General features: G+C 36.9%; 1 protein-coding gene across 1 annotated transcript; it reads left to right on the top strand.

Moving 5' to 3' along the window:
* Positions 1-1,923: 1,923 nt before the first annotated feature.
* Positions 1,924-24,198, top strand: LOC134542243 (large ribosomal subunit protein mL45). Its single transcript, XM_063386340.1, has 7 exons — positions 1,924-2,015; positions 5,209-5,292; positions 6,245-6,451; positions 9,145-9,296; positions 14,963-15,011; positions 20,164-20,313; positions 23,858-24,198. The coding sequence occupies exons 1-7, from the start codon at positions 1,965-1,967 to the stop codon at positions 24,053-24,055; spliced, it is 891 nt and encodes a 296-aa protein (XP_063242410.1). The 5' UTR covers positions 1,924-1,964; the 3' UTR covers positions 24,056-24,198.
* Positions 24,199-26,297: the final 2,099 nt, after the last annotated feature.

The following is a 26,297-nucleotide window of genomic DNA, read 5'->3' as shown; positions in this document are numbered from 1 at the left end:
AAAACTGCAACAAAGATTAAATTATTGTGACAGCTAAATAATCAAACATTATTGAAAATATCATAAGGTAAAATAATTACTTAAAAAATCGTAAAATTTTTTTATTTAATTTTATGATTTAACCTGAACAAACAAAAAACATGGTAATATATTTCAAAACTATCTGCATAAGGACAGAAAAATTGGGAGCGATTTACACTATTTTTGCTTAAAATATTTAAATGTAATGAAGCCGACCGCCAATGCTCCTCTATGTCGCATAGACCGCTATGCCTCATCAACGTCTCGCGAAAGTGTGTGCACCGAACGCGCTGGGGCGCGCAACGAAGTGTAGAAAGTGCAACGAGGCAAACGCCACGCAATTAGTGCCACGTCGGCGGAGGAGACCAGTTGTTGGGTGTGGCATATCCCTCCGCCGATCTACAAGAGTGTTTATTTATTTTTTCCACAGGGACGTATTAGACTTTATTTTCATTGTTTAACACTTTATATCGTTCAAAATTATGTTTCACCATGCACCTTGTCCCGAACCTGGCCGGTTCAGTTTCCCACGAAAATCACGCATTTTCCGCTGGAGGGTTGACGGGGAGGGGGGGGGTCGCGCGCGGTGAGGGTGGCAGTATCCTTCCGTAGCACACAGAGGCCAGCAGCCTCCGCACATCACAGGACCAGCATTTTCTTTAATTTCACCCACATGTAGTTTACCATGATTAATCAACTTTTAAAACCTTTTCCTTCAGTCCCGTAGTCGGTTTTGATTTATTGTGTGGTATGTAACTTAATTAATTAGTGCTTCAAGACGAGCGCACTACGGCATATGTAAGTACTGTGTAAGGACTGTGAGATGGTCCGTCGGCGCCTCACGCGATATCCTAGCCAGTCGGCTACTAAGTTTTAGCCTGCACGAGGCAGCCAGTAGGCACTACGTAACCGTCTACAATAGTCCGAACCTGTGCGTGGTCCGTGTCCTTATCCGAATGTGAGTGACGTCACATTGTCGCAACGAAAACTGCCCTGTCTACAATTGCGATGTCCGATGTCCGAATGTATTGATTTATAAAGTTGCTACCAGAGCGCAGTAAATGTGCCAAACCAAATGTTTTTGTTTATTGTTTTGATGCTTTGTAGTTTGAGATTGAACTTTTGAAAGTTGTGGGAGTTTAATTTTATATATTTATTCAGTAAGGCAAAGTGGCAAACGTAAATGCTAAAAAATGAACTCATATCACAGCAATCGAACAGCACTAATTTAAATGTCGTCTTGCTCTTCTTGAATTACAACACCTTCCATTTCCTTCAATAACAAAAACAAACACCACGTTTTCAAACGAGAACTGGAAATTCAAATATCGTGAGTGTTCTGTTTCTTTTCTGTGTCCGAAGTACACAGGTTGGGACAAAAAGTTCAAATTGACGAATGTCTTCGGACCAGGTAGGTTCGGATCTTCGTCCACTTGACGCATGACGTCAAAGGGTCACGTGGACCAATCAACGACGAGTGTCTTTCGGACACAGTTTAGGACATTGCTATTGTAGACGGGCCTTTAATGTCTGTAAAATTTTCTTCAGGATATTTTTACAGAGATTTATTTTGTGTTCATGTAAGAGAATATAAAATATTTTGTTGCCGTCAATACTTCTATGATTTCGTCACCAACGCGCCTAAAGAAATTTTACTTCAAAAATGACTTAAAGCAGTTAGCAACATCGTAATTTGTTGTAACTAAACATTGCAAGCATTTTTCCAGGCAAAATAAATAATCTAAACTTCTTAAAACTGGGAAAAAACATACTTTTATAATTGTCAAACACCCATATCACTTATGTGATAATGCGTTAGAATCAGGCGCTGCCGCTAGAATACGCTGTGTAACGTGTCTCCCGATTTTTGTGACTTTCGTATATTGTCGTACTAGAATGTTTGATTATATCTATGCTTATATCTGTGAAGCTAACAGCCGGAAATGGCGGGTGTTACCTTTACGGGAATTAAATCAGCTTTTAAAGTGTTACAGGTGAGTTTAGGCCCGATCTACTATGACACAGAAATAGAGACGGATCTCCTGAAAAATTTGACTGCATTTGAATGCATGGAACCGTAACAAATAGCAACAAATGAGATTGAATTTTAAGGTTATGAAATATTATTTTTATTTAAAAAAAAAGTCACAGGTATCATACAGTATATTCTATTTTGCGATACCACGGTATCGTAAAGTATAATATTGCCGTGGTGGTGGGGGGGATAATAGTCTAGTTTACGTTACTGTAAAAGCATAATATGAACTATGAACAGTGATATCTTAGAAATACTGTTTTCAGGGTAATAGGGGAACGTCTTTAGTGTTAGAAAAATGTATTTTCCGAATTTTATTATTGTATTTATGGAAAACCAGCGACGCGAGAATTTATTCCTGCACTTTGATTTTATCAATTCAGCATTTGCAGAACTAACCTACCCTAGGAAAAGAGCCCTTTTTGCATCATCTATCATAAAAAAGACTCTTTCCTTTACCCAGATTTCTCTGATATCATTCCATCAAAATCAAATGCACAGGATCTGGGTATTACATTAAAAACAAAACTAAAACATTGATCTTTCGCTTATGTCACAGGCATGTAAATCTTTCCTGTGAGCAGAAAATGGAGATATTCACATAACATGAATTGCGTGATGTAGGTACTCAACTTCGGCCAAACACACGATGCACATTCTGCACACGTTATGCAACACGCACTGAAACACCAGCCACGCAGACATCAGAAAATACAACAGTACAAAATCAACAAATTCTCTATGAATGAATGACCATACATTTCTGATCCCAGAAAATTGATGCTTTCGCTTTGCTATCAACATACCAAATTATACGCATACCACAAATTTAATTTGATGATTCTTGCTGTTGTAGCACTTAATGATTCAAAATACTTTTTAAAATACAAACAAAAATTTGCAGTAGTACAAATTATTGTACAATTTAAATTCATTCAAATGCAAGTAAACTAAAATAACATTCACACAAGGGTAAAACATCATACCTAAACTATTTCCATAATTAATAAATTACCACACTTGATATAACTACTGCCAAAACATACACATACCTAGGTGCAACATACAACACTTTAATTGTAAAATGTTTGCAGGTAATTAAACTCTCACAATCTTGTGCTCCTGCCTCAACATTACCACTACAATGTTGAGTGTAACTGAATTGGAACATATTTAAAATTCTTTTTTTTTTTTTTTTTTTTTCCACTGAAGCAACTAATCTAGATTATTATTTTTTTAGATGACACATATTTTAAAAAATAACTTTCCTTTGTAATAATGTACAACCTTTTACAATATCCAAATTTAAAACGATACGTGAAAGTCTTGTTCCAAGTATTCAACATGGAGAAAATGCTACTGGAAAATAATTGTTTCTCAGGTTATAAAATAATACAATAACGGTAAATATTTACTTGGGCGGTATTTCCGAAAATAAATGTTAAAAATCCGAAAAGACCTTTAATTTATGCTCTTCAACTTCCTCTTTTCATTAAAATCGGCAGAGATTAGAAATTCCAAATACTTTAGGATATATCGAATTTTTAAATTTCTTCATATGTAGTTGAGCAGTAATTGCGAAAAAAAATGTTAAAAATCCGAAAATACCTTTATTATATGCTCTTCAAATTCCTCTTTTCATTAAAAGCGGCGGAGATTAGAAATTCCAAATACTTTAGGAGATATCGAATTTTTAAATTTCAGCACAAAACCAGCGCATTCCTGTGGTGTGCATGCACCATTGTTTCTTGTTTACGTACGAGTATCTATATTTTTATTGGAAAATGATGTCACGTGATTGTTCGTGATAGGCCAGAATTCAAATGAACTAATACGTGATTATTTAGTTCAATTATTGTTTAAAACGGTGTTTAATTACCGCCTCCAACTTAGGTGAGTTTTTAACGTTTCTAATTTTAAAGTCTTATTTGTTATTTTGATATTGTTGCGCAAATAATAAGTAACAAAAAAATTTACGTGAGTTGTTACTGTACATCCTTTGTTACGGGTTTGTTAGGTAAGGTCAGTTACATTATAAATAATTTAAAACTAAAGAATAATTAAAATTAATTCACATTATTTTTAATATCACCTTAGTTTGAAAGTATTTATAATGTAACTGACCTGACCTAATCGACCATTAACTGTTCACCCTCTGTCCGGGTTTGTTTGGTCAGGTCAGTTACATTATAAATATTTCAAAACTAAACAGCCATTAAAATTAGTTCACAAAATAATTTTTAATGTCGGCTTAGTTTGAAAGTATTAATAATGTAACTGACCTGACCTAATCAACCATTTTATTAATTACGCATTCACGATTCACGTATTCACGAACACACGGCAAAATAAAAATGGCGCCGCTCGAATGGTTCCACAGGTCTTGTATTGCAAAATTAAAAAATTCGATATCTCCTAAAGTATTTGGAATTTCTTATCTCCGCCGCTTTTAATGAAAAGAGGAAGTTGAAGAGCATTAAATAAAGGTATTTTCGGATTTTTAAAATTTATTTTCGCAAATACCGCTCAACTACATATGATGAAATTTAAAAATTCGATATCTCCTAAAGTATTTGGAATTTCTTACCTCCACCACTTTTAATGAAAAGAGGAAGTTGAAGAGCATAAAATAAAGGTATTTTCGGATTTTTAACATTTTTTTTCGGAAATACCGCCCAAGTAAATATTTACCACAATAACAACTTTGCCTCTTATCGCAATGATGAGGAAAAAAATGCAGGGAATTATAAAATGCAAATTAATTATTTAATTGCTTTCTTTCAAGATGCACCTTTATCTTGGATGATTCCACATTAGTTATGTGTTTTTAAAATAGCTAGTAAAAATGTGCGTTATAATGGTTTGGAAAGGGGGTTGGAATCCTGTGAAGCAGAACAGTGTTGCCACCTGGTTGGTGTGTATTTGTTATTGTTCAGCCGGTAGAAATAATATCGGCAAGTCGAGGGAGTAAAGCGCTGACGAATCGCCAGGCCGCAGAACCGCCTAACGTCTGAGAGAGTGCTCTTTTCCGCCAACACCCGCAACACCATTTGTGGCTTTATTTGTGTCTTGTCTGATTGTCGCCGGGCATGTGGTATGTGTGTGGTGTGGACCGAGTGGTGACAGTGAAGTAGTGACGTGTACGCCCTCAGGTGCTGCCGGCGTTGGGCCTCCAGCCTGTCAGACACATCAACAAGCACTGGAACCCCAAGTTCAAGCGACTCCGTAAGCTCAAGGTCAGTGAACACCCTCTCCCCCCTCGGTGGTAGAGGTACAGTCTTGTCTCACGCTTGGAGACATGCAGAGCAGATGACTAGGGTATCGCAGAATAGTAGTTGTAAGATAGGAAGGCAGCTTTTCCAGGGAAGTCGACAGTTTGTACTCTTTTGTGTGTTTTTGTTCTGTGCTTTGATTCGTCAGTCCTTGTTTGCGAGCTGGGCCGAGTGGTTGTGCTGTTTCGGCTCGGAAAAATTGTAAGGTTGCGTTGTGAGAAGAATAAATTACTAAATTAATTTTATTTGAAAATTATTACTAACAGTTTCGAGTCATGTAACAGTCATAGACATAACTTAACCCCTGACTACTTGCAATTTTAGAATTTTTTTTCAAGTGTTTATGTTTGTGCAAGAAACAGTCATCATCTTAGCCGGGCACAATTGTGACTTGTCACACGAGATTATTACAGTGTATACATGTGAAAGAAAAAATATTGATTTCAAACATTTATTAGTATTTCACAGGAGAAACTATTTGTTGCAATTGGTCACCGTTAATGACTATGCATTCCATTAATTGCTATGGTTGAACAGAGGCAAAAAATTTTAATATTAAAAGGTATAAAAATAATTACGTGACAAATGTTGAAACCAATATGGCATCTTTCAGATAATTATCTTTAGAAGTTAAAAATTGAATATTATTAGATTATTCACTTGATGAAATCCAGTAAGAAAATGTATTTTTGAAATTCTCATTCCTAATTTTCCTTAACAAAATAAAAAATATTTTAAGTAAATTTAAAATTTTTCATTTTATTACATATGAAGTTGTCTAAAACTTCCGTGCTCTCGTCTCTGGGAATATCTAGCATCAGAGCGCACATGCATGGGAGAGAGAGAGAGAAATGCGCACTGCGCACGAGGGTGAGACCTGCCGTCCCACCTGACAGAGAGCACGCGGGGAGCGCAGGTGGTGAAGGTGGAGCTGCCAGACTTCGACGAGCTGCCGGAGGAGGACATGACTCAGGAGCAGGTCCGCAGCAAGATGAAGGAGAGGGGCATCCAGCCGGTGCGTCCGTGGACGGAGCGCCCCGTCTACATCAGCTCCACGGGGGGCGTGTTCGAGCCGTACGTGCCGCCTGAGGGGGATGGCAAGATGTCTCCCATCACCACCTCTGTGAGTGCATCGACCACGCTCGCTGTGACCTTGCCTTTCGGACTGCGTGCATTTTCACAGAGATCATGACGCTGCACAAGTAGGGCTGGTTTTTAATGTGTGTGCTCGCTGAGTTTCTGTCGTGCTGTGTAGATTGTCAGGAAACGTGAGGTAATTTTGTTGCATAAACCAGTGCCAATTATTGCAAAGTAGATGCATCCTGCTTAGTTCAAGAGCCCGACTGCTGAGCAGCAGGGATCGTGAGAGACAGAGACGGAACAATTAGTAGGAGCTGCAAAAATTTTGCATCTTGCTATGGATTTTATTTTTTTGCTAATTTACACTTGGTGCTATTTATTTATACCAGTACCTCAGTTAATACAGCATGTAATCCAGTTGCCATAGATTTTCTTATTTCTCAGGTGATTTGCTAATAAGATAAAAACAAAACTGGTGCACTCTTGCATCTTGATTTAGCCTATTGTGAAGCAAACCAGAGCAGGACTACAGGTACTTGGTGTTCTTCTAAATGTTTTCTCTTGAAACATGGGGTGATTTTCTGGTAATATGTAGTTATGTACACTAGTTTTCATAAGCAGCATGTGTGATATTGCCATGTATCCTAAAATAACTTCAAAATTGAAGCCGCATGTAATTATCCATTTGAATTTTGTATTATTCTCTGAATTAAACCTGCAACTTTATATTTGCTAGTATATTGCACTACCAATTTATTTTAAGTAAAATAAGCATTAAAATGTTTTAATCCAAAAAACATGGAAAAAAAAATTTTGTACACCAATTAACTAGTGTTTTATTTGTAGGTATTTGTAGGTATGAATATTTGGTCTACAAAAATTTAGACTGTAAATATTAAGTTTTAAACAAGTTGAAGAAAAAATGACAATTTTACAATAATAGATGCTAATTGACAAAATGATAGAAGCTATCTTTTCCAACCCCTCGAGCAATCAAGGCAGCTGTACCATCCGAAGGCTGAATGATTGGGGAGTGCAGACTTGTGTGACGAGTGCCGAGCACAGGCAGGCTCTGGCCATTGTTATTGAGCTTGGGAAATTTGAAATGTCTGTTTATGTTGGTTGGTACTCATGCATATCTGCCAACTTGTACGATTTTCCCGTAATTTGTACGGAAAATAATTCATATTACGATTGTACGGAAATTCGGAACATCTTACGATTTTTGTCTGTTCAAAAATGCAGTATATTATTTTCAATATTTTAGTGCCCATATAAAAATACAGTTTGAGCAGCATTTGTTATTGTTTAACAACATGGCGTCCGCGATAATATGAGAATAATGGAGTCAGAGAAAAATCGTTCCGAAAAGAAAGTAATTTTTGTAAGTTTCGTTGGTACACAGCAGGCTGGTTGGCAACTGATCTTGCTAATCTTTTGTGCGGAAGAGTCATGAAAGTAATTGTTGTGAGTTTTGTTGGTACACAGCAGGTTGGCTGGAGACGAGTGATAAGGACTTTAACCGTTTATGTAGGAGTGCGGTAAATATTTTGTAAGTTAGTGCTTGTACGAAATGTAAGATAATATGATTTCATAATGGCTACGAGTAGTAAAAACAATATGGACAGGTGTTTCGGTCATCTTACTCAGAATTATTTCCTTTCATTACTAAGAGTGAAAAATGCTCTAATTTTTGCGTTTTGTAGTGTTTGTCGTTGCGACATTATTGTTTCCCATGGTGGCAAGCACGATATTTCCTATCACGCCAAGAGCTTGAAACATGCAAATAATGCGAAGCTTGCAGAAGAAAACAGAAAAATCAGTTGTTTCTTTTCCGTGAACCGTAACAGTGACAGTGATGTGATTAGGGCGGAATGCTATTTTACAAGCTTTTTAGTGGAACATAACCTTCCATTCAGCGTCGCCGACCACGCCAGGCATTTGTTTCGAAAAATGTTCCCAGGGTCTGATATCGCAAAAATGTACAGCTGTGGGCGCACTAAAACACTAAAACTGCAGCAATAGTAAAAGAAATGGCTTCCAATACTACTACTTCAGTAGTAAAGTGCTTGAAAAGTGGCCCATATACACTTACTACTGATGGAAGCAATGACACAAGTAATAAGTTATATCCTCTCGTGGTAACTTATTACAACCCTGACTGCAGGCTAGTAACTAGTTGTGTTTTGGCCATACCTTCATTGGAAGGTGCTTCTACTGGTAAAAATATTGGGCAGTTATTGCTATCAGAACTTGAAAGTATGATTGTGCCAATTCATAATTGTATAGGTTTTGGCTGTGATAATGCAGCAGTTATGGTTGGAGTTAAAAATGATGTTATTTCTGTATTAAAAGAAAAGCAAAGAGAAGAAACTAAAGGACTTATGATAAAGGTCTATCTCTGTAAGAAAAAAAAATATATATATACGTACATTAACTTGTGTACATGTGTATTAAATCATTTATTTTGCATTCAAGCTGTTAAGTTTTAATAAATTACAGTAAATTTTTATTTAACTTTCGTATTTTGGGTAGAAATGTGCTGTTATCAATGCAAAATAAACATGTGCTTTCCAGATCACTTATTTTAAACATCGTACCTGATTTACGCTATAGATTTGTTAATTTGGAAATCTTACTGCTTGCACTCCTAACAAGTTGGCAGGTATGCTCATGCAAGGTAGGAACACTGCCAGCAGTGACGCGTATGTTTGTGTGTGTGTGTGGATGCTTCAGGGCGCGAAGCAGAAGTTTGAGTTGCTAGAGAAGAAGAGCAAGAGCATGCTGGCAGTGCGCAAGATACGCTCCTTCGACGAGGACTTTGAGACACGGGACTTTGTGGTGGCAGCGCACGACATCTACGTGAAGGCACACGAGTTGCTCGCCAGGCAAGTGTCTGGCGGCGGCCGGGACCCTAGCTCCGCACACCGTCCGTGCTGACTCGAGACCCCTGTGAGCCCGGTGCAACAGTAAAACTCCGTAACATCCAACAGGGTGGCCATCCTGCTGGCCATTCCGAGAAACCCTGAAAAGCTATGGTTTTTTTATTGCCGTCAGGAAATCCTTGAGAAACCTGTGAATTTTTGAAATCTCTGTCCTGCAAAATTATAGCTTAGTTGAAAAACTACACAGTGAACAACAAACTGCATCACTCATGCTACTTTTGACTGATGTTCTCAAGACTCTAAAAATGACACCGCAAATGTGATACGGATAACTAGAGATGGTGATTTATAGCATTTAAAATAATAACATTTAGCATTTTGAATTTGATATTTAGCATTTTGTAGCATTTTTAAAATCAAAATTTAGCCAATTCTCTCATTTTACATTACCAAAGAAAAGTATATTTATAAAAATCATTAAATAATACACATATTAATTATTAACAACCACAGAAATAAAGATCTAGCACAACTACAAAGATAGCCTATCTTGGCAGGTTTCCAAACAACTTTTTAGCACTTATGAGTGCAATAAATTGAATACTTAAAATTACAATAAATATTTTTTAGCCGTGTTCATGGCCATAGTTGATGTAGAGTGCACAAATAATGTTATTGAAACTCGTTTTTTCAATATTTTTTTTTGTTTTTTCAATTTTCGCCTTCTTTTAGTTTTCGATCATGCCAGAAACCGTTGCTTGCCGTTTTACCGACTTTTTTTCTTCATCCGATTTCTCTGTGAATCTTTTTATTTTTTTGCAGCCTGATGTCCCTCAGATTTAATGTGCTTTTCAAGTACATCTTTTTTTTCCACTCCAGACGGCGATTACATAAATTGCGCATTAAAATATTCGTATCACTTTCGTAGAACTGTTCACTTTTGTATTCATTTATGCGATCGCGAATGGAAATTACGTTTCGTCCCATTTTTACCGCGAGAAATAACAGTATACAACACATTCACGAGTATGCACGTATTTGTAAACACACCATTTTCCACAGACTACACAAGAACGCGGCTTTCACGTGAAATACAGCCAGAAAATGGGAATTGTTAGCGTGGTGAAGCAGAGATGTCGCAATATGGCGGCCTAAAAACTTGTACTCTGCAAGATGACGGACACTCTTCCAGCTAGTTGTTCTTTACTTTGTTTTCAATCCCGTGGCACGGATGGCCATTTTTCATTCAATATTTACGAACAATAGTGTTGTGAATGACGTGACAATAAGATACTTGTGCTGAATACGCCATAAAATGATGGGTTTTTTTTGTTACTGAACTGAAACGAAATACAATCTGTAAATAAATCGTGTAGAGTGAAGACGAATTTACGTTTTTTACCTTGATTTCGCATTTATCTCGGAATAGTCTAGATTTCGCATTTTATAGCGGATAAATATAATTTAGCATATTTTCACATCTATTTCACGAAAACGAAAAATCACCATCCCTACGGATAACACATACCTGCCCCAGGTTTCTTCTCTTGCTTTTTTTTTTCCCCACCAGAATAAACTGCAGTCAGGCATACCAATCACCTTAATGTACTTTAAGTACACGGTGAAAGTGAGCATTTTGCTGAAAAGTCTCACGCACCATGCTTTCAACCAAATTGTGTTTGAAAAATATCTGTAAAAACAGTATTAAGGAAATTTGGCACCTACTGGTAAGTTGTTTTGGATAAAAATCCAAAGTGATTGGCTAACCAAGATAATTTTTATACATAGACTTGATATAAACACTTATGCTTAGGGATGGTGATTTTTCGTTTTCGCGAAGTAGATGCGAAAATATGCTAAATTATATTTTTTCGGCTTAAAATGCGAAATCTAGACTATTCCGAGATAAATGTGAAATCGAGGTAAAAAACGTAGATTCGTCTTCACTCTACACAATTTATTTACCGATTGTATTTAGTTTCAGTTCAGTATTAAAAGAAACCATCATTTTATGGCGTATTCAGCACAGGTATCTTATTGTCAAGTCATTCACAACACTATTGTTCGTAAATATTGAATGAAAAATGGCCATCCGTGCCTCGCGATTGTAAACAAAGCAAAGAACAACTAGCTGGAAGAGTGTCCGTCATCTTGCAGAGCACAAGTTTTGTTCGCAGCGCCCATTTTCTGGCTGTGTTTCACGTGAAAGCCGCGTTCCTGTGTAGTCTGTGGAAGGTGGTGTGTTTACAAATACGTGCATACTCGTGAATGTGTTGTATACTGTTATTTCTCGTGGTAAAAATGGGACGAAACGTAATTTCCATTCGCGATTGCATAAATGAATACAAAAGTGAACAGTTCTACGAAAGTGATACAAATATTTTAATGTGCAATTTATGTAATCGCCGTCTGGAGTGGAAAAATAAAGATGTACTTGAAAAGCACATTAAATCTGAGGGACATCAGGCTGCAAAAAAATAAAAAGATTCACCGAGAAATCGGATGAAGAAAAAAAGTCGGTAAAACGGCAAGCAACGGTTTCTGGCATGATCGAAAACCAAAAGAAGGTGAAAATTGAAAAAAACGAGTTTCAATAACATTATTTGTGCACTCTACATCAACTATGGCCATGAACACGGCTAAAAAATATTTATTGTAATTTTAAGTATTCAATTTATTGCACTCATAAGTGCTAAAAAGTTGTTTGGAAACCTGCCAAGATAGGCTATCTTTGTAGTTGTGCTAGATCTTTATTTCTGTGGTTGTTAATAATGAATATATGTATTATTTAATGTTTTTTAAAAATATACTTTTCTTCAGTAATGTAAAATGAGAGAATTGGCTAAATCTTGTTTTTAAAAATGCTACAAAATGCTAAATTTCAAATTCAAAATGCTAAATGTTATTATTTTAAATGCTATAGATCACCATCTCTACTTATGCTTTATATTGGATTAAAATGGAATGGCCAAATCAGACTTAAAACACATATGTGTTGATAAATTTAGTTTTTAGTATTTGTATTACATTACTGAATGTAAAGTTCCTCTAATGAATAAGAACTATTTGTTGGCCATGGTCACTAACAAAAGGTGCCTTCATAAACTAATGTAGCTGAAATATGATTAAGGTAAGTGATTATAACTAGTGGTTAGTTTAGTCTCCTTCCCAGATACATGTTGTAGCAGCACTCATGGACTTGCATGTAAATGTTTGCTGTCTATCTTGCCCAACTGCGCTGTACTGTCCACCGCCAGTCCTGAAGGGTACTGTGCTGCGCAGTCGTAGTGCACGGTGGTCGATGCAGTCACCACAGCTGGCACGGCTATTCTCAGCTGGGTCCATTCCAGCAAGTAGGAAACATGGCTGAATGTTCCGAGAGCCACACGTGTTGTACCATATTCACCTGATTATGGGTTGCACATTTTGTGTCGAATTTTTAGATTAGTAAAACATAGTGTGACCCTAATGCGAGTTTTTTTAATCTTTTTGGAAAATAAAAATTGACATTTTTACTGTATGTTTGAATAATTGGGTAAATAACTAGCCAATGTTGGATATTTTATAAATATAACTCCATAAGTTAGTATAATAATTTATTTAACTAAAATATATCAGCAGTAGTGTGAAGCCCTGTGAACAGTGCAGTTATTCTGTGTCCGCCACCGACCAGTCGGTGCTGGCAAGCGATTGTGCCACCACTCTCTCTGTGGTAAGGAGAGGGTTGTAAAAAATGGCAGTTTTCTCCTTTATCACTTTTGTTAGTTAGTGCATGAATGGGAGTGGTGGTAACTATAGTTTGGGCGCGGGTGGGGGACTCAAGTCTGTTGCCTCACACCTTCTCATTGTAAACACACAAAGGACAGAGGGCTTGTAAAGCGCCTGATTTATCACGCACGGAACACTAAGACTTCACATGTATCCATGGAACTCTACTGAAGACATAAATGATGACCCTAATGCTGAAAATGTTAGATTTTTATGCCTAAAATTATAGATGCAACCCACACGCAGGTGTGACCCTTCTGTGAGGAGTATGGTACTTGAATTTAGACACTGGTGGCTTGCCATGCAGTTATCTCTTGCTTGCTGGGAAAAAAAATTAATTCTATTTTTATTAAACTTTAAAGGTAGTATTATTTATTTAAGTTAACAATCCTCATCTTTACTGTTAACATTAAAATCCATCAAGTGCTATATTGAACTCTTATATACAAGAAAATGTACGGGTACTTATTTTCCTTGCTTTTGAAACATTTATTTTTATTTAAAGTGCAAGAAATTACCAACTGACACATGTGTTATTAACTTAAACTATTAAAAGTAAATAATGCATTATTTGGAACTCACATGCTCGACCAAGTTGGTCCAGCTGGTACAGAGGTAGCATCACATTTGTGCACAGTTGTTTTATTTTTGCATGTCGTTCGAGTACTAGCAATTGATTGTTATTTTACACTTTTAACTGGTTGCCTAAATTGGCTTTTATAAAAAATAGGGCAGTGTTTACTACTTTAAAATATTGCCTTATTAAAACCATTTCCACCTCGAGTGCTTACTTGTTTTACTATGCGTGACTTGTGCCAGGTTGGGGACTGAGATAGCGGTGTCGCCATTCGCCAGTTGGACACTCCACAGTGTGAATACTAGATGCTAGATAATAGCTTTTGTTTTCTTTTTAGTTTTTATACTAGTGCTCATAGTTATTTCTTATTTGATATTAACCCAAGCTACAAACGTTTCAGCTAGTCCGAATACTTTTGAGTTTTTTTCGAGTCTTGCTTTAACTTGTGAGCTGGAATATGTTGACGACAGTTGTTAATAGAAAAGACTTTTCAGTAATCGATAGCTAACATTTAGATTTGTAGAATTTAATTTATGTGTTGCTAGAAAGAAAGTACTGTAGTGGGTAACTCTCCAGTAATAATTTAATAACGCCCAACTACAAAGAAAACTTTATTTTCACCACATGTTTCACAGCTCCTTCCAAAATCACCGTTACAAGCCTCTCTCTCCCTCCAAAGACAAAGTTCCATATCCTTCCGCGGTCAATATTTGCACTTACTTCAACCAAATACTATACACTTCAAAGTAACATAAGTTTAACAAAAAAAGATACAAGATTTTAAACCACAAATTCATTTACTTTACCATTATTTAACAGCTTACAATAACTTCTGGCAACCTATAAAGAAATAGTTCCGGCACAATATGGCGGCAGCATACAGCGATTTTGTCTCAAATAAAGTGAAACGTCACTTGGCCAATCACAGCTAACTAGGTCACGCCACAATGCTTTCAAACACCTGGCGCCAGCTGGACGGCCCTTCCTTACTCCTTCTTCCCAAAACCCGGCTTAAACTTAAATTTATAAATCATCTCTGCCAGAAATCACCGACAGAAACAAAGGAGTTATAGAAAACATTTAAGGAATGCAGAGACAAATATTTCCATACAAAACATAACACAAGAATAAATATTTTTTTTAACTTCTCAAAACCCCATGCTAAAGAATCAATGTTAGGGTAGGTCAGTGTCTAACCTCCTTACAGTACATGAAATACTGCTCCCGGGTTTATCATTTAGATTTCACCGGAACAAAGCAGTGTCCAGCTAGATGCAGTGTGCTGGAGGGCGGCTTGTGACGGGCGACTGTGACTTGTTCACAGCAAGGAGGAAGATAAGCTGCATGAGTTCGTGACGGAGCGAGCCTTCCCGGTGAGCGACATCAACACGGCCACTGCAGCCTCGGGACGGGGCGTGTGCACCTCACTGTCCTTGCCACAAGTGCACCCCAGTTTCATATACCATTACCATATGCTAACATTTCTTAAACCACACAAACTGGCAGAAAACTTTTAAAGACTTAGTTTTACAAGTTACCGTATTTACTCGTGTATAGCGCGCCCTCGTGTATAGCGCGCACCACGATTTTTGCAACAAATTCCAAAGAAAAAAAAATTTGAAATTTTTTTTCCCATAAATAAATTTTACTAACATTTTGTGGTACCTGATTATTTAAATTGATGTGTGGTGATGCGTCAGGAAAATACTTAAACTCTGCTGTGTAGACGCAAGATAATGAAGCGCTGTATCGTCACAACTGGTACGTGGGCGGGAGGAAGGGAGGCAGGCAGGAATGTGACACGGACTAGATGACTCACCGGTAGCAGCTGCGACGAAGCGAAGGAAGTGGTAGGGGGGGGACTGGTGTCAACATTTTCTCTCTCTCTCTCTCTCTCTTTTATTTTACTAGCTGTAGAGGGGGAGGTCTAAAAATAAACAAGAGACCTGCGTGCTTGCGCGCGCACGTGTGTGTGTGTGTGTGTGTGTGTGAGAGAGAGAGACCAGGTTGTGTGCGTGCGTGTGTGTGTGTGAAAGAGAGGCCTTGTTGCTTGTGCGTATGTGTGGGGGCTGGCCAGAAACGTCACCCGTCAGTTAACGAATTCCACTCCTCCCCGCCTCCCCCCCCCCCCCCCAAATTTTTTTTTTTCCGTGTATAGCGCGCATCCTTATTTTTTTCCTTTACTTGAGGGGAAAAAAGGGCGCGCTATACACGAGTATATACGGTAGATTGGCGTTGCTAAACGACAATAAACCACCAAATTTATTTGTATAGATATTTTGAATTTTGATGCTACTTTTTGAATTCAGGTAGACTATTTGTACTGAAGAAAAAGTTTAGTAGAATGTTAATGCATATTAATTTTTAGGTTTCGACCTAAAAACAAAACATTGTCTGCCATTACACAATGCTTACATACAGTTCCACACAGTTTTCATAGCAACAACATAATTGAATTTTTCCTGCTTGAAATTGGAATTTTTATTAATTTTGATGGCAAAAAGCATTCTGAATACTGTCATAAAATCATCTCTCTCAAATAAGTCCCGTGGTCACTTTGCATGGTACAACCAGTGACAAACATGTCCTTAAGATGGCAGCTGCAACATTAATAAAGCTCTGTCATGGGCTGAGTGCTGACTGTTGTCACAAAATTTATAGTTAATATTTTTGAAGGAAAAAAGTTCTATAATCAGGGCTGCCCGGATCACAGCTATAAAGTTAGTTCTTAATGCATAACTATTAATTTGTGCCTAATGTGACTACGTAGCCCACATCGAGCAGAGAACTATCAAGGCAACGCGACATTGTCCAACCACACAGGAGGAAAAGAGCTGCCTGGCTCCGTCAGCCAATCACCAAACATTTACTTCGCACAAGGACATTATACCATATAAAATACATTGTACTTATAAGAATTAACCAACAACACAAGTATAAAGTTCATCCTGATACAGTCCCTGATAAATTTGCTGTCTCCCATAGGAGCAAACACTTGCTTTTCCCATCATAACAATATATGCAAAAAAAAAAGGCCAAGAATATCTATTTTAACTGATAAAGCTGTTTTTCTGTAGGTGCTAGAGCATCGTAAATCTGTCCTTCCTTAATCAGAACTCTATCTTATGTTAAATAAACATTACAGACAATGAAATGCACATGTAAAACATATAGCTATAAAAATGACATTTAGTAAATGAAATGGTGAAAATCACAACTCTATAAATAGTAATTTAGTCAACCTAGAGAAAAACATATAAAAATGAATTAAAAGAAACTGGGACCACGATGACCTTGAACCAGCCTGAATGCCCAGTGTAACATCATTTATTTGTCTCAAAAAAAATTACAGGATTCTGCAATTCTACACGATGTAACATAAGTGTAATTAGTTACAATAGGTTAAGTCATGTTCCTTTAGTAAAAATGTTATAAGTCTTGTTTAAAGAAGGAAATGTAGGTTTTACTTGTAAATCATCTCTGCATGACATAACTAAAACTCGCAAGCTTAAAGTGCAGTGTACTGGGTTTACTCCAAACTCAGTAGGTTATAAGTTCTGCTTTAGTCAATATTTTCATCAGAACAAGAGCATTGGTTAACAAAACTATTATGTAATAATGCGGCAAACTCTGTTAAGTAGAAAAAAAAACAGACAGTAATAGTTACCATATTCATCATGCAAATAATAACAAAAAAAGATTAAATAGAGTTTTGGTTGAAGCTCAGTAAATGCACAAAGAATGTTATAGATGGACTTAATGAAAATTATACTTGAAACGTTAAAAATTACATAAATTGATATTTACTAAAAATACGTGAACAAAGATCATACAATGTGTGCCCCCACATCTAGAGAGAAAATTATAGTTCTAAAAGATACTTTACGAAAAAGAACTATCACAATGGGAGGATCAGCAAATTATGATCGGTAGTTAACACGGTTAACTGTTAAAGCGAACCAAACAGTATTTATTAAGCTGCAATTCAAAATTCTTGAGGGCAACCCCGTGAGGCACACCCAGGATGAGAAATAGCCAAAAAAATATTACATTGACGCACGCAAGTTTAAACGACACTAAGCCTATCTGAAATTTAGAAGGCGGCAACAGAACAAAATTTAGACAAGACACAAGGATATCAGAGATTATGTTACGGACAGGTCCACCACGTGCTAGGCCACAAACTTAAGTGCGAGACGGTACTGCCATGACTTGCCTCAGTGCGACCTCAGGACTCACACAGGACTAATGTCAACTATAAATCTTAAGCCAAAAGAAGCCCAGACAATGCCTAAAACAGCCTTTAATAGGCAGGCATGACAGTACGCATGTGCTAAGCCAGAAAAGGGGAGGGAAAAAGAGTGATGCGTGTCAGAGCACTGGGAGTGGACAAATGCTGGGAATACATCTTTGATCTTCGGCACTTCATGCCTTGTGCAACAGAAGAGTGTTTCATTAGTGATCATGATCCTAAATTGAGAGAACAAGCAGCTTTGCTATCATTGGCCATAACTGTTAAGTAGGGCCAATGAAAAATGGTAAATAAAAAAGGCCCATTTCGGTGAATAAAAAGAGTTATTTCGGTGAAAAAAAAAATTGTTTAGTTAGAAAAAATAACTATTTCGTCATTATAATTTTATACACATGTATATGTTTGATGGAATAATTGCTTTATTTGGTCAAATTTTATCAAAAACATTGTTTTGAAGTACATTCACATCTAAAATTTAGCACGCTGCATTTGTAATTAAAATTCTCAAGATTACATACAAAAAAAATCGGAAACTGATCAGAAACGTTAGTGTCTCAAGTCCATTTTGACTATCTCTGAAAATCAGCTATTATATATTTCCTGCAAACTAGTCCCCACCAAAACACTGTACTTATTCAACATTACAGAGTATTGTTTTTTTTTTTTGTTTACATTTTTCACCGTCTCAACTGCGTGTGCGGTATTTGTTCATGTATATGTTGGCACTCTTGGCCGGCATTTATTTTCGTGCATTGCCGTGACAACTACGAAAATAAATAGTCGCCTCGGCTAGGACGCCCATATACAACAATTAGCATTTTGACAGTTATGATTTGATTGGCTAATATGGAAGTGACGCTATTTTTCTGGACTGCGTTTGGCCGATTCAGAGAAAGGAACAAAGATTGAGTTAAGGCCTATCGACGATTGCGTCACCAGACGCATTTGCGGTCGGCAAAATAATGTAATTTTTGCCGTTTTATGGCCTATTACGTCTCGTAGGAACGTATGCGACGACGGAGACTGAGTAGGCGTACGTCTGGATGTAATAATTTTCATTCGTGAAATATATGGTTCTAGAGTAACTTGACGCTTAGTTCCAGTGCGATGCTCGAAATTTACAGTGTTTTTCACACGTGTATTTTATTTTCCAATCGACTTGCACATTACAGAACTTGCACATCATGATGCCTTTTTCTTTACTGAACACGTAAAATCCTTTGTCGTCATATTCTTTAGCTCTTTCGAAAACACAACTTTCGGCATTTTATATGTTTTTTATCCAGTGACCATGGTAATATGACCAAAATGACAAAAACTTTAACGGAAAACGATCATAGATGCGGAAGAGAGACATATTGCATCCACTCGGAAATAAAGAACTTAAACTCGACAGACACACACTCGTGAAAACAAAATCATAGAACATTTCGACACTCGTAACTACCAACGCCATCTGTGATTTGTCCACCAGTAGCTAAGTGATAATGTTTATTTCTACACTCTACTCTATGGGTGCTAGAGAAAAACAAAAGCAAAGATGGCGTCTCACATATAACCTCTTGGAATAATAAACATTTTGTGCAGGTTCCAGAATGTTTCAACGTGATTTTTCGCGATAAAAAATGTTAATTTCGCGCGAATATCGCGATTTCGTCATATTTCGTGAAAAACTACGGATTTCGCGCATCACAGCAAATTTCGTTAAAACGAAATGCAGTATATTAACGTCTTATCACTACCAAGTAAGGTTATTTGTATTACACTTCATGTGCAAGTGATTTTTTTTAAATTTCGCGATTTCGTCATTAACGAAATTTGACTACCCCTACTGTTAAGAGATCACACACTAGGAAGTGCCTTTGGCTTTCACGTATTAGCAAAGTTACTGAATTTATTTTACACATTCCAATGGTTCCTACATTCTGTGATAAACAATGGCTGTGCTAGCCTGAGTCCAGAAAAAAACCACTGTCTATAATTCTCCATAGCTAATTTCAGCATCGTGATAGTAGAACAATGTGTAAGTCGGTGTCTGTAACTACACATAATTTAACGTATCAAGGTTTTGGCAGTTTATTACGTACATCATTGCTTATATTATAGCCAGGGACGAGAGAATTCTCTCCTCCACACCCCGGGAAAGTTTTGACACTCGGACTCTGTGTATTCCTCTCGAGACAGGCCATGTGCCACAGATTTGGATTGTAGAGTGCAGTTCATGTCTCAAGCTGTGAGAGAAGCGTCACGGTGTTGTTGGCTGTGTGCGTCAGGAGATGTTGCACAACATCAAGGACAAGACGATCCACTGGAAGTTTGTGCAGTCACTGGAGCCCGCGCGGGTGGTGCACGCTCGCTGCACCGATGTCGTCAGCAAGGAGAACGTCTTTGCGCAGCTGACGGTGCGCTTCCACACGCAGCAGGTACGTAGGTAGTCAGGCCACGCCCTTTATGCCCTAGAGTATTCACCCAAGGCATCTGGATGCAATTATCTAATCTGTTGCTATTGCTGGGTTGTAGGAATATGCAACTTAATCTGCAGGTGATTAAGTAAAGAATAGAGAACTTTAATGCATAGAAAAGTAGGAGATGAATCAGTAATTAGAACTATTTCTTTTCTCTTGAATTGTGTTGAATACTGTTATAACAATATACAGTGTAACCTCGTTATAAAGTACCATACTATAAAGGATTTCTCATTTTAAAGTATAGTAGAATCTCACTAATCCAGCACTATTAAAAACCAGAGGGTGCTGGATTATTGGAATGTTTGGATTACTGTATTACTATATAGAAAAATTCATAATAAATAAAATGAAGTATTTCATAAAAAGAATATAATGTATTTGTATTCTTGTTCTACACATTTTTTTATATCTCAAACATATCTCAAAACTACATAATTTACATAGTTTTAAATAATCCTTGATTAAGGTAGGTTTTTCTGCAACTTGTAGTCCTTGTTAACCTTTTCTCCTATGTTTTGAAGAATTATAATATAATATCCTTAGCTGTTTTCTTCAGCCCATGTTATGCAAGTATTGAAACAAATAAATGCCGTATCTGGTTTTACTTTTACAGTTGTAGTAGTAGGTGACTCCAATATTTCTACAAGGCTTTCTTCTTCTTGTACTGCTTCACATAGTTCATCTGTCATAATTTGCTCTGTTTCTTTGGTCCCTTCAAACCAAGAATTTAAATATTCTTCACTTATCTCGAATCCTCTTTCTGATAAATTTTGCAACCAATCGGCAATAGGTAGATTATCTTCTGGATCCCATTCTTCTGTTTCCTGTGATACAGCATTCATTGTAGGCCATAGCTTTTTCCATGATGATTGGACAGAGTTCCATGCATGAGGTAGAGAGAATACAACATCCTTCAAATTCAATTCTTTAAGGCTTTGCGTTATGTCACCATCCTGAGAAATAATATGGATGAGCAATTTGTTTTTATACAAGGACTTTACTTTCTGGATTACATTTTGATCCATCGGCTGCAATAGAAGTGTGCAGTTTGGTGGTAGAAAGATGGTTTAGATATTCCCATCACTTGATCTACCGTATATACCCGAATCTAAGACGACCCCCAAACTACAGCCTCATGTTTTCAGGGAAAAAAATTTTTATTGTATTAAACACATGCCAACAAATTAGATATAAAATTGAAAATATGAATGTTACAAAAGATTTCAACCACCACTTTTGAAATACTGTTAACAGTTTATGTACAAACAGAAATAAATACCTATATGGCTGGTACTGTAACTGTTGGAAACTTTTAAGAGTTTCATTATGCTGATGCATCATCTTCATTGTTGTCATCTTCACTGCTGTTGACTTCAGCTTCAATTGCATCTTCTTCCCACATTACACTATCTTCACTGTTATCCAATGCATTAGAAATGCACATTTATTGAAGCCTTTGATGATGCAGCCTTAATCCACTGACACAAGACTGCTACACTTGGTTTTCTGATTTTGCCTGTTGGTGTTAAGAGCGTGGTTGCCTGCCAAGAGCCTTTCAGAGTACAGCACTTATAGACAGTCTTTAAATGGTTTGTTGACACACACATCTAATACCTGCAGCTTTGAAGTCATGCCTCCAGGAATATTAACAAGGTCGGTGTTCATACCTTTAATACATGATTTCATCTCTGGCGTTAAATGTCCTTTGAATGCATCTAACACTAACATCCCTTTCTTCTTTAAAAGTGCCCCAGGCCTTCTATCCCAAACTGCCTTTAACCAGTCTTGTATCAACTCACTTGTCATCCAACCTTTTTCTTGACATCTCACTATTAACCCAGAAGGCAATTTTTCTTTTGGCACAGTTTTACGGTTAAGAATGTCAAAAGGGGACAATTTTCTACCATCAGCTAACACTGTAAGCATCACTGTTATCCTCATTTTCTCATTGCCACTTGTCTTCACATTAACTGTTTTAGTTCCAACAGCATTCACTGTATAATTTGAAGGCATATCAAAATATACAGGCGTTTCATCAGCATTTGCGATTTGGCCAAGATAATCATTTTGCTTTCTGAGTTTAATAATATACCTTTGAAAAGCAACAAGTTTTTCTTCAAAATCTGAAGGCAATTTTTGGCAGAGAGAAGTTCTTCGCCGCAGACAAAAGCCGTTTCTTCTCATCATCCTTACACACCATCCTATACTTGCTTTAAAATCACGTTGCGTAAGGTTAAAGGTCTTTGCGATTTCACGGGCCTTATGTTGAATCGCATCACACGAATTCGGCATCCCATTTGCACGTTGAACTTTCACAAAGTCCACCACTTGTTTTTCAGTTTCGTGGAATCGGCAGTGCTTTGGCCCACTAAACGATTTCCTGGTGGATTTACAACTTGCCAATTTTTCTTGTATTTCCTTGCAGCAGCGCAATTGTTTGTACTTGCAGCATACTTTATTACCATCATCTTGAAGTTTTTGTCATTGAATTCTCTTTCCCTTTTCGTAAAACGGCTTACAGACGTACCTCTAGTTTCCAGGTGGTCGGCGATTTTCACATAATAATTTGTGTTTAAAATGTAAATAACATAACTCGCGGAACCGTTTGTCTAAACTGAAAAAAATAATCACAGCAAGGAAGTACTGTATAACCTACATTAATGTTTTTGTAAAAGAAACTAGATACGATGGGCACCATCTTGTGCTATAGAACATTCCAAAAACATCTGTCGTAACATGTGCAGCCCGTAATTACTGCACAACCTGAAAACATTAACCCAAAATAGGTATGTTTACCTAAAAATCTGTTCATTTGGGTGGCCTGGAGCATTGTTAAGTTTGAGTAAAGCTTTTATGGGCAAGATAGATTTTTTCATAAACTTTTTCACGTCTGGGACAAAGTCTTTATGGAACCATTCACTGAATACCTCTCTCATGACCCAACTGTTTAATTGGTACAAATAATCTTTTCTGGTAATTTTTTTATTAAATTTGATTACTTTTCCTTTCAGAATTTCTTCAGATACAGGAGTGTGTTTAGAACGCTGTTGCATGAATCACATGTAGAGAGCATTTTTCATTATTGGACAATTATTAACTCTTAATGTTTTATGCTGTCCTGGTCCAGATTCCATGTATTGTAGTACGCCCAACGCCATATTCTTTTGCCAATTTGCACATGTTTTCTTAATAATCTAATGGCCAATTTGTCTTTCAAAGCTAGAAGAGTCTTGTGTTTCCGTTTACTTGACATTTTTAACTAGACTATTCTCACTTGAAAACAGCAAGGAAGGATATACGCACGTGATACGTTTTGAGGTTAGACTGCCCGATGATGACAGCGCACATACGTGGTGCGTGATGTAGGGAGGGGTGAGAGCGGAGGGTGTCGGATTAGATTCTACTGTAAATATCTTCAGGTACCAACTAAATGTTTTACGTTTAGTAACAGTTCAGATGTCACTACGGCCAGAACACCGAGGGTCAGCGTGTGCTGCAGGTGCTGGCAGTATACGACAGGTTCGGCCGGCTGATGCAGGGCAGTGAGCTGGTGGCGAAGGACGTGCTGGAGTATGTGGTGTTCGAGAAGCATCTGGCCAATCAGTACGGTCTCTGGAGGATACACGAAAAGATCATACCCGACTGGCTCCCTGCTGCACAGGCTTCACCACGGACAGTGTGTATGTCCACCGGCTAGATGCAGCCCGCACCAAGCTCGGTGAGAACAGTCGTGTGTAAGCAGAATTGGGAGAAGTTTAATGCACCTATCATTAGTGCTTGTTGTAAATCTGATAAACTTCCTACAAAGCAAAATAAAAGCAAAAATTTTGTATTTATAAACCTTTTTTAATAAATTAATCCAGGTGGATAGGTTAAATGGTAAATGTACCCCCCCAAAAAAATATCTCTTGTGATGATCCTGCAATGGTTTAACATTAAGAGGAAAGTGACCAAAGTCGGACCCCCATTTTGTTATTTGCTTGCCACATTTTATTTTACATAACAAAACATTCAATTTTTATTTAACATATCATCTTCGTACATTGCCAAGTGATTTACAGTGTTTAGTGAATCTAAAACACATGATAAATCTTCTATAAACTTTTTTAAAAAAAGTGATATATTGAGTGCCTGACAAAATGTTGCCTAAGTCGGACCCCTTGAAAACATTCAAAGAAAAATCATTAAGAATACATAAATAATGGCAGATAGTTAGAAAAACGTAAATTATATTATGCAGTGAGAAACTTATTAGTGCCACAATCCTCTGTTTATGACACTTACGGCAGAAATCACAGATGTAAATATTTCTTTCATTTCCCGTGCACTCTTCGTGTGTCCACAAGCTACAATCCCGCACTGAATTCACATTTCTTGATTGCAGTCCATTGAAAATTGTTGTCTACAAAACAAGCAGTCTGCATCATCCTGAGTTGGCGGTACGCCTTGTGGAATACAGATGTCCAACTCAGAGTCCCCACTGTTATGTAATGAATAGGGACATGAACTTTTCGGTTTGTAAGAAAGTTGAAAAGCAGTGTTAAAAAAAGCCAAAAGCGGTGAAACATATTTTTGACCATTTAGCAAGAGAAAAATATTACATCAAGTAATATAACTAATCAAGTCTTCTTTTGCATTTAATAACATAATACAATCAATCTAAAGTAGAACAACATAAAATAAGAAGCAGAATTCATGTTTGTTCACTAACAAAAATTTGCAACTATATAATCTAATCTACAAATTATCAGTATATATAAAACCAATAATTAAGACAATAACTTACAAAATGGAATTTTTTCTGCAAGGAACAGATGCTAACAATAACAGAAGAATGCAAATTTTTAACAATTCATTCATAGGGCCTGGAAAAATTAGCATCTATTTATTACATAATTAGCATTTATGATGTTGAAAATTAGCATCTATTTTCCAGAAATTAGCATCTATTTTTGAGAAATTTGCATAAGATATTAAAGTTACATAACAATACAAGAAGTTGTAATAGTGTTTATACCCATTATGACGAATTTTAACACAAACCAAAATCATTAAACGGTATTTGTAAACAAACGTTTGACCACTAGTAATTTCAGATGGAAACAAACTGACGATTCGAGTTGACCAACTTCAGTACGCTAAATGTGCACCACATAATGTATGATTTGTCCCTATGTAAAATATTGATCAGAAAAAAAATTTGAAGACTAAAGTGATTATCAACGAATGTAAAAAACCGCGTACTAAAATATTTGTAGTAGTTTTCAGCATTTAAAATATTTTCATTTTTATCTTTGCAAGTTCACTACGATCCCGTCAACGACCTAGATATTTTCTAGGTTGTTGGTTTCCGTGATGCGCTTCCCGGGAAATTTTGTTTTGTTAGGTTAGATACTCTTCATGAACAGGCAACACACGATGCAATGGCGAACGTAGGCGAACGTGATGTGATCTAACAAAACAAAATAACTGCGTCGATAAGTAGTGTGAACATTCTTTTCTAAACAACATTCAACGGTATCTTGAGTAAATCGTAAAGAATAAATTTACAAAATTACTTATTCTATACTATCATGCGTGATATTTGGTTAAGGAATGTTTTATAAATAAAGGTTAGGATTCGGATTTTATTCCTTCAACAAGCCTTGTCAGAAGCTATTGTTTACGGTAATTGTGTTATGGTGGCTATTTTCAAAAAAAATACTTTGAGGAATGTGTGTTCAAGCCATTTTGTTGCATTCTATAGTGGTTTTTCGCCCGATAATGGCAATTTTACCGCGATTTCGCAAATATAGCATTTATAACAACAATTAGTAAAAAATCGCATCTAACCTCAAAATTCGCAAAAAAATCGCATCTATCGCAAATTGCGAATTTTTCCGGCCCCTATTCATTCATCATGTTGCTCAAATGCCAGTGTCGTCATTAGTTCTTTATTT

Source organism: Bacillus rossius (assembly GCF_032445375.1).
Source record: "Bacillus rossius redtenbacheri isolate Brsri chromosome 4 unlocalized genomic scaffold, Brsri_v3 Brsri_v3_scf4_2, whole genome shotgun sequence".
Lineage (NCBI taxonomy): Eukaryota > Metazoa > Arthropoda > Insecta > Phasmatodea > Bacillidae > Bacillus > Bacillus rossius.
This window is presented reverse-complemented; position numbering and strand designations above follow the sequence as displayed.

Coding starts and splice junctions, on each gene's coding strand:
- LOC134542243 (XM_063386340.1), top strand. CDS start 1,965: ATGGCGGGTGTTACCTTTACGGGAATTAAATCAGCTTTTAAAGTGTTA. Junction 9,297..14,962: donor GCACACGAGTTGCTCGCCAG/GCAAGTGTCTGG, acceptor ACTTGTTCACAG/CAAGGAGGAAGATAAGCTGC. Junction 15,012..20,163: donor TGACGGAGCGAGCCTTCCCG/GTGAGCGACATC, acceptor TGTGTGCGTCAG/GAGATGTTGCACAACATCAA.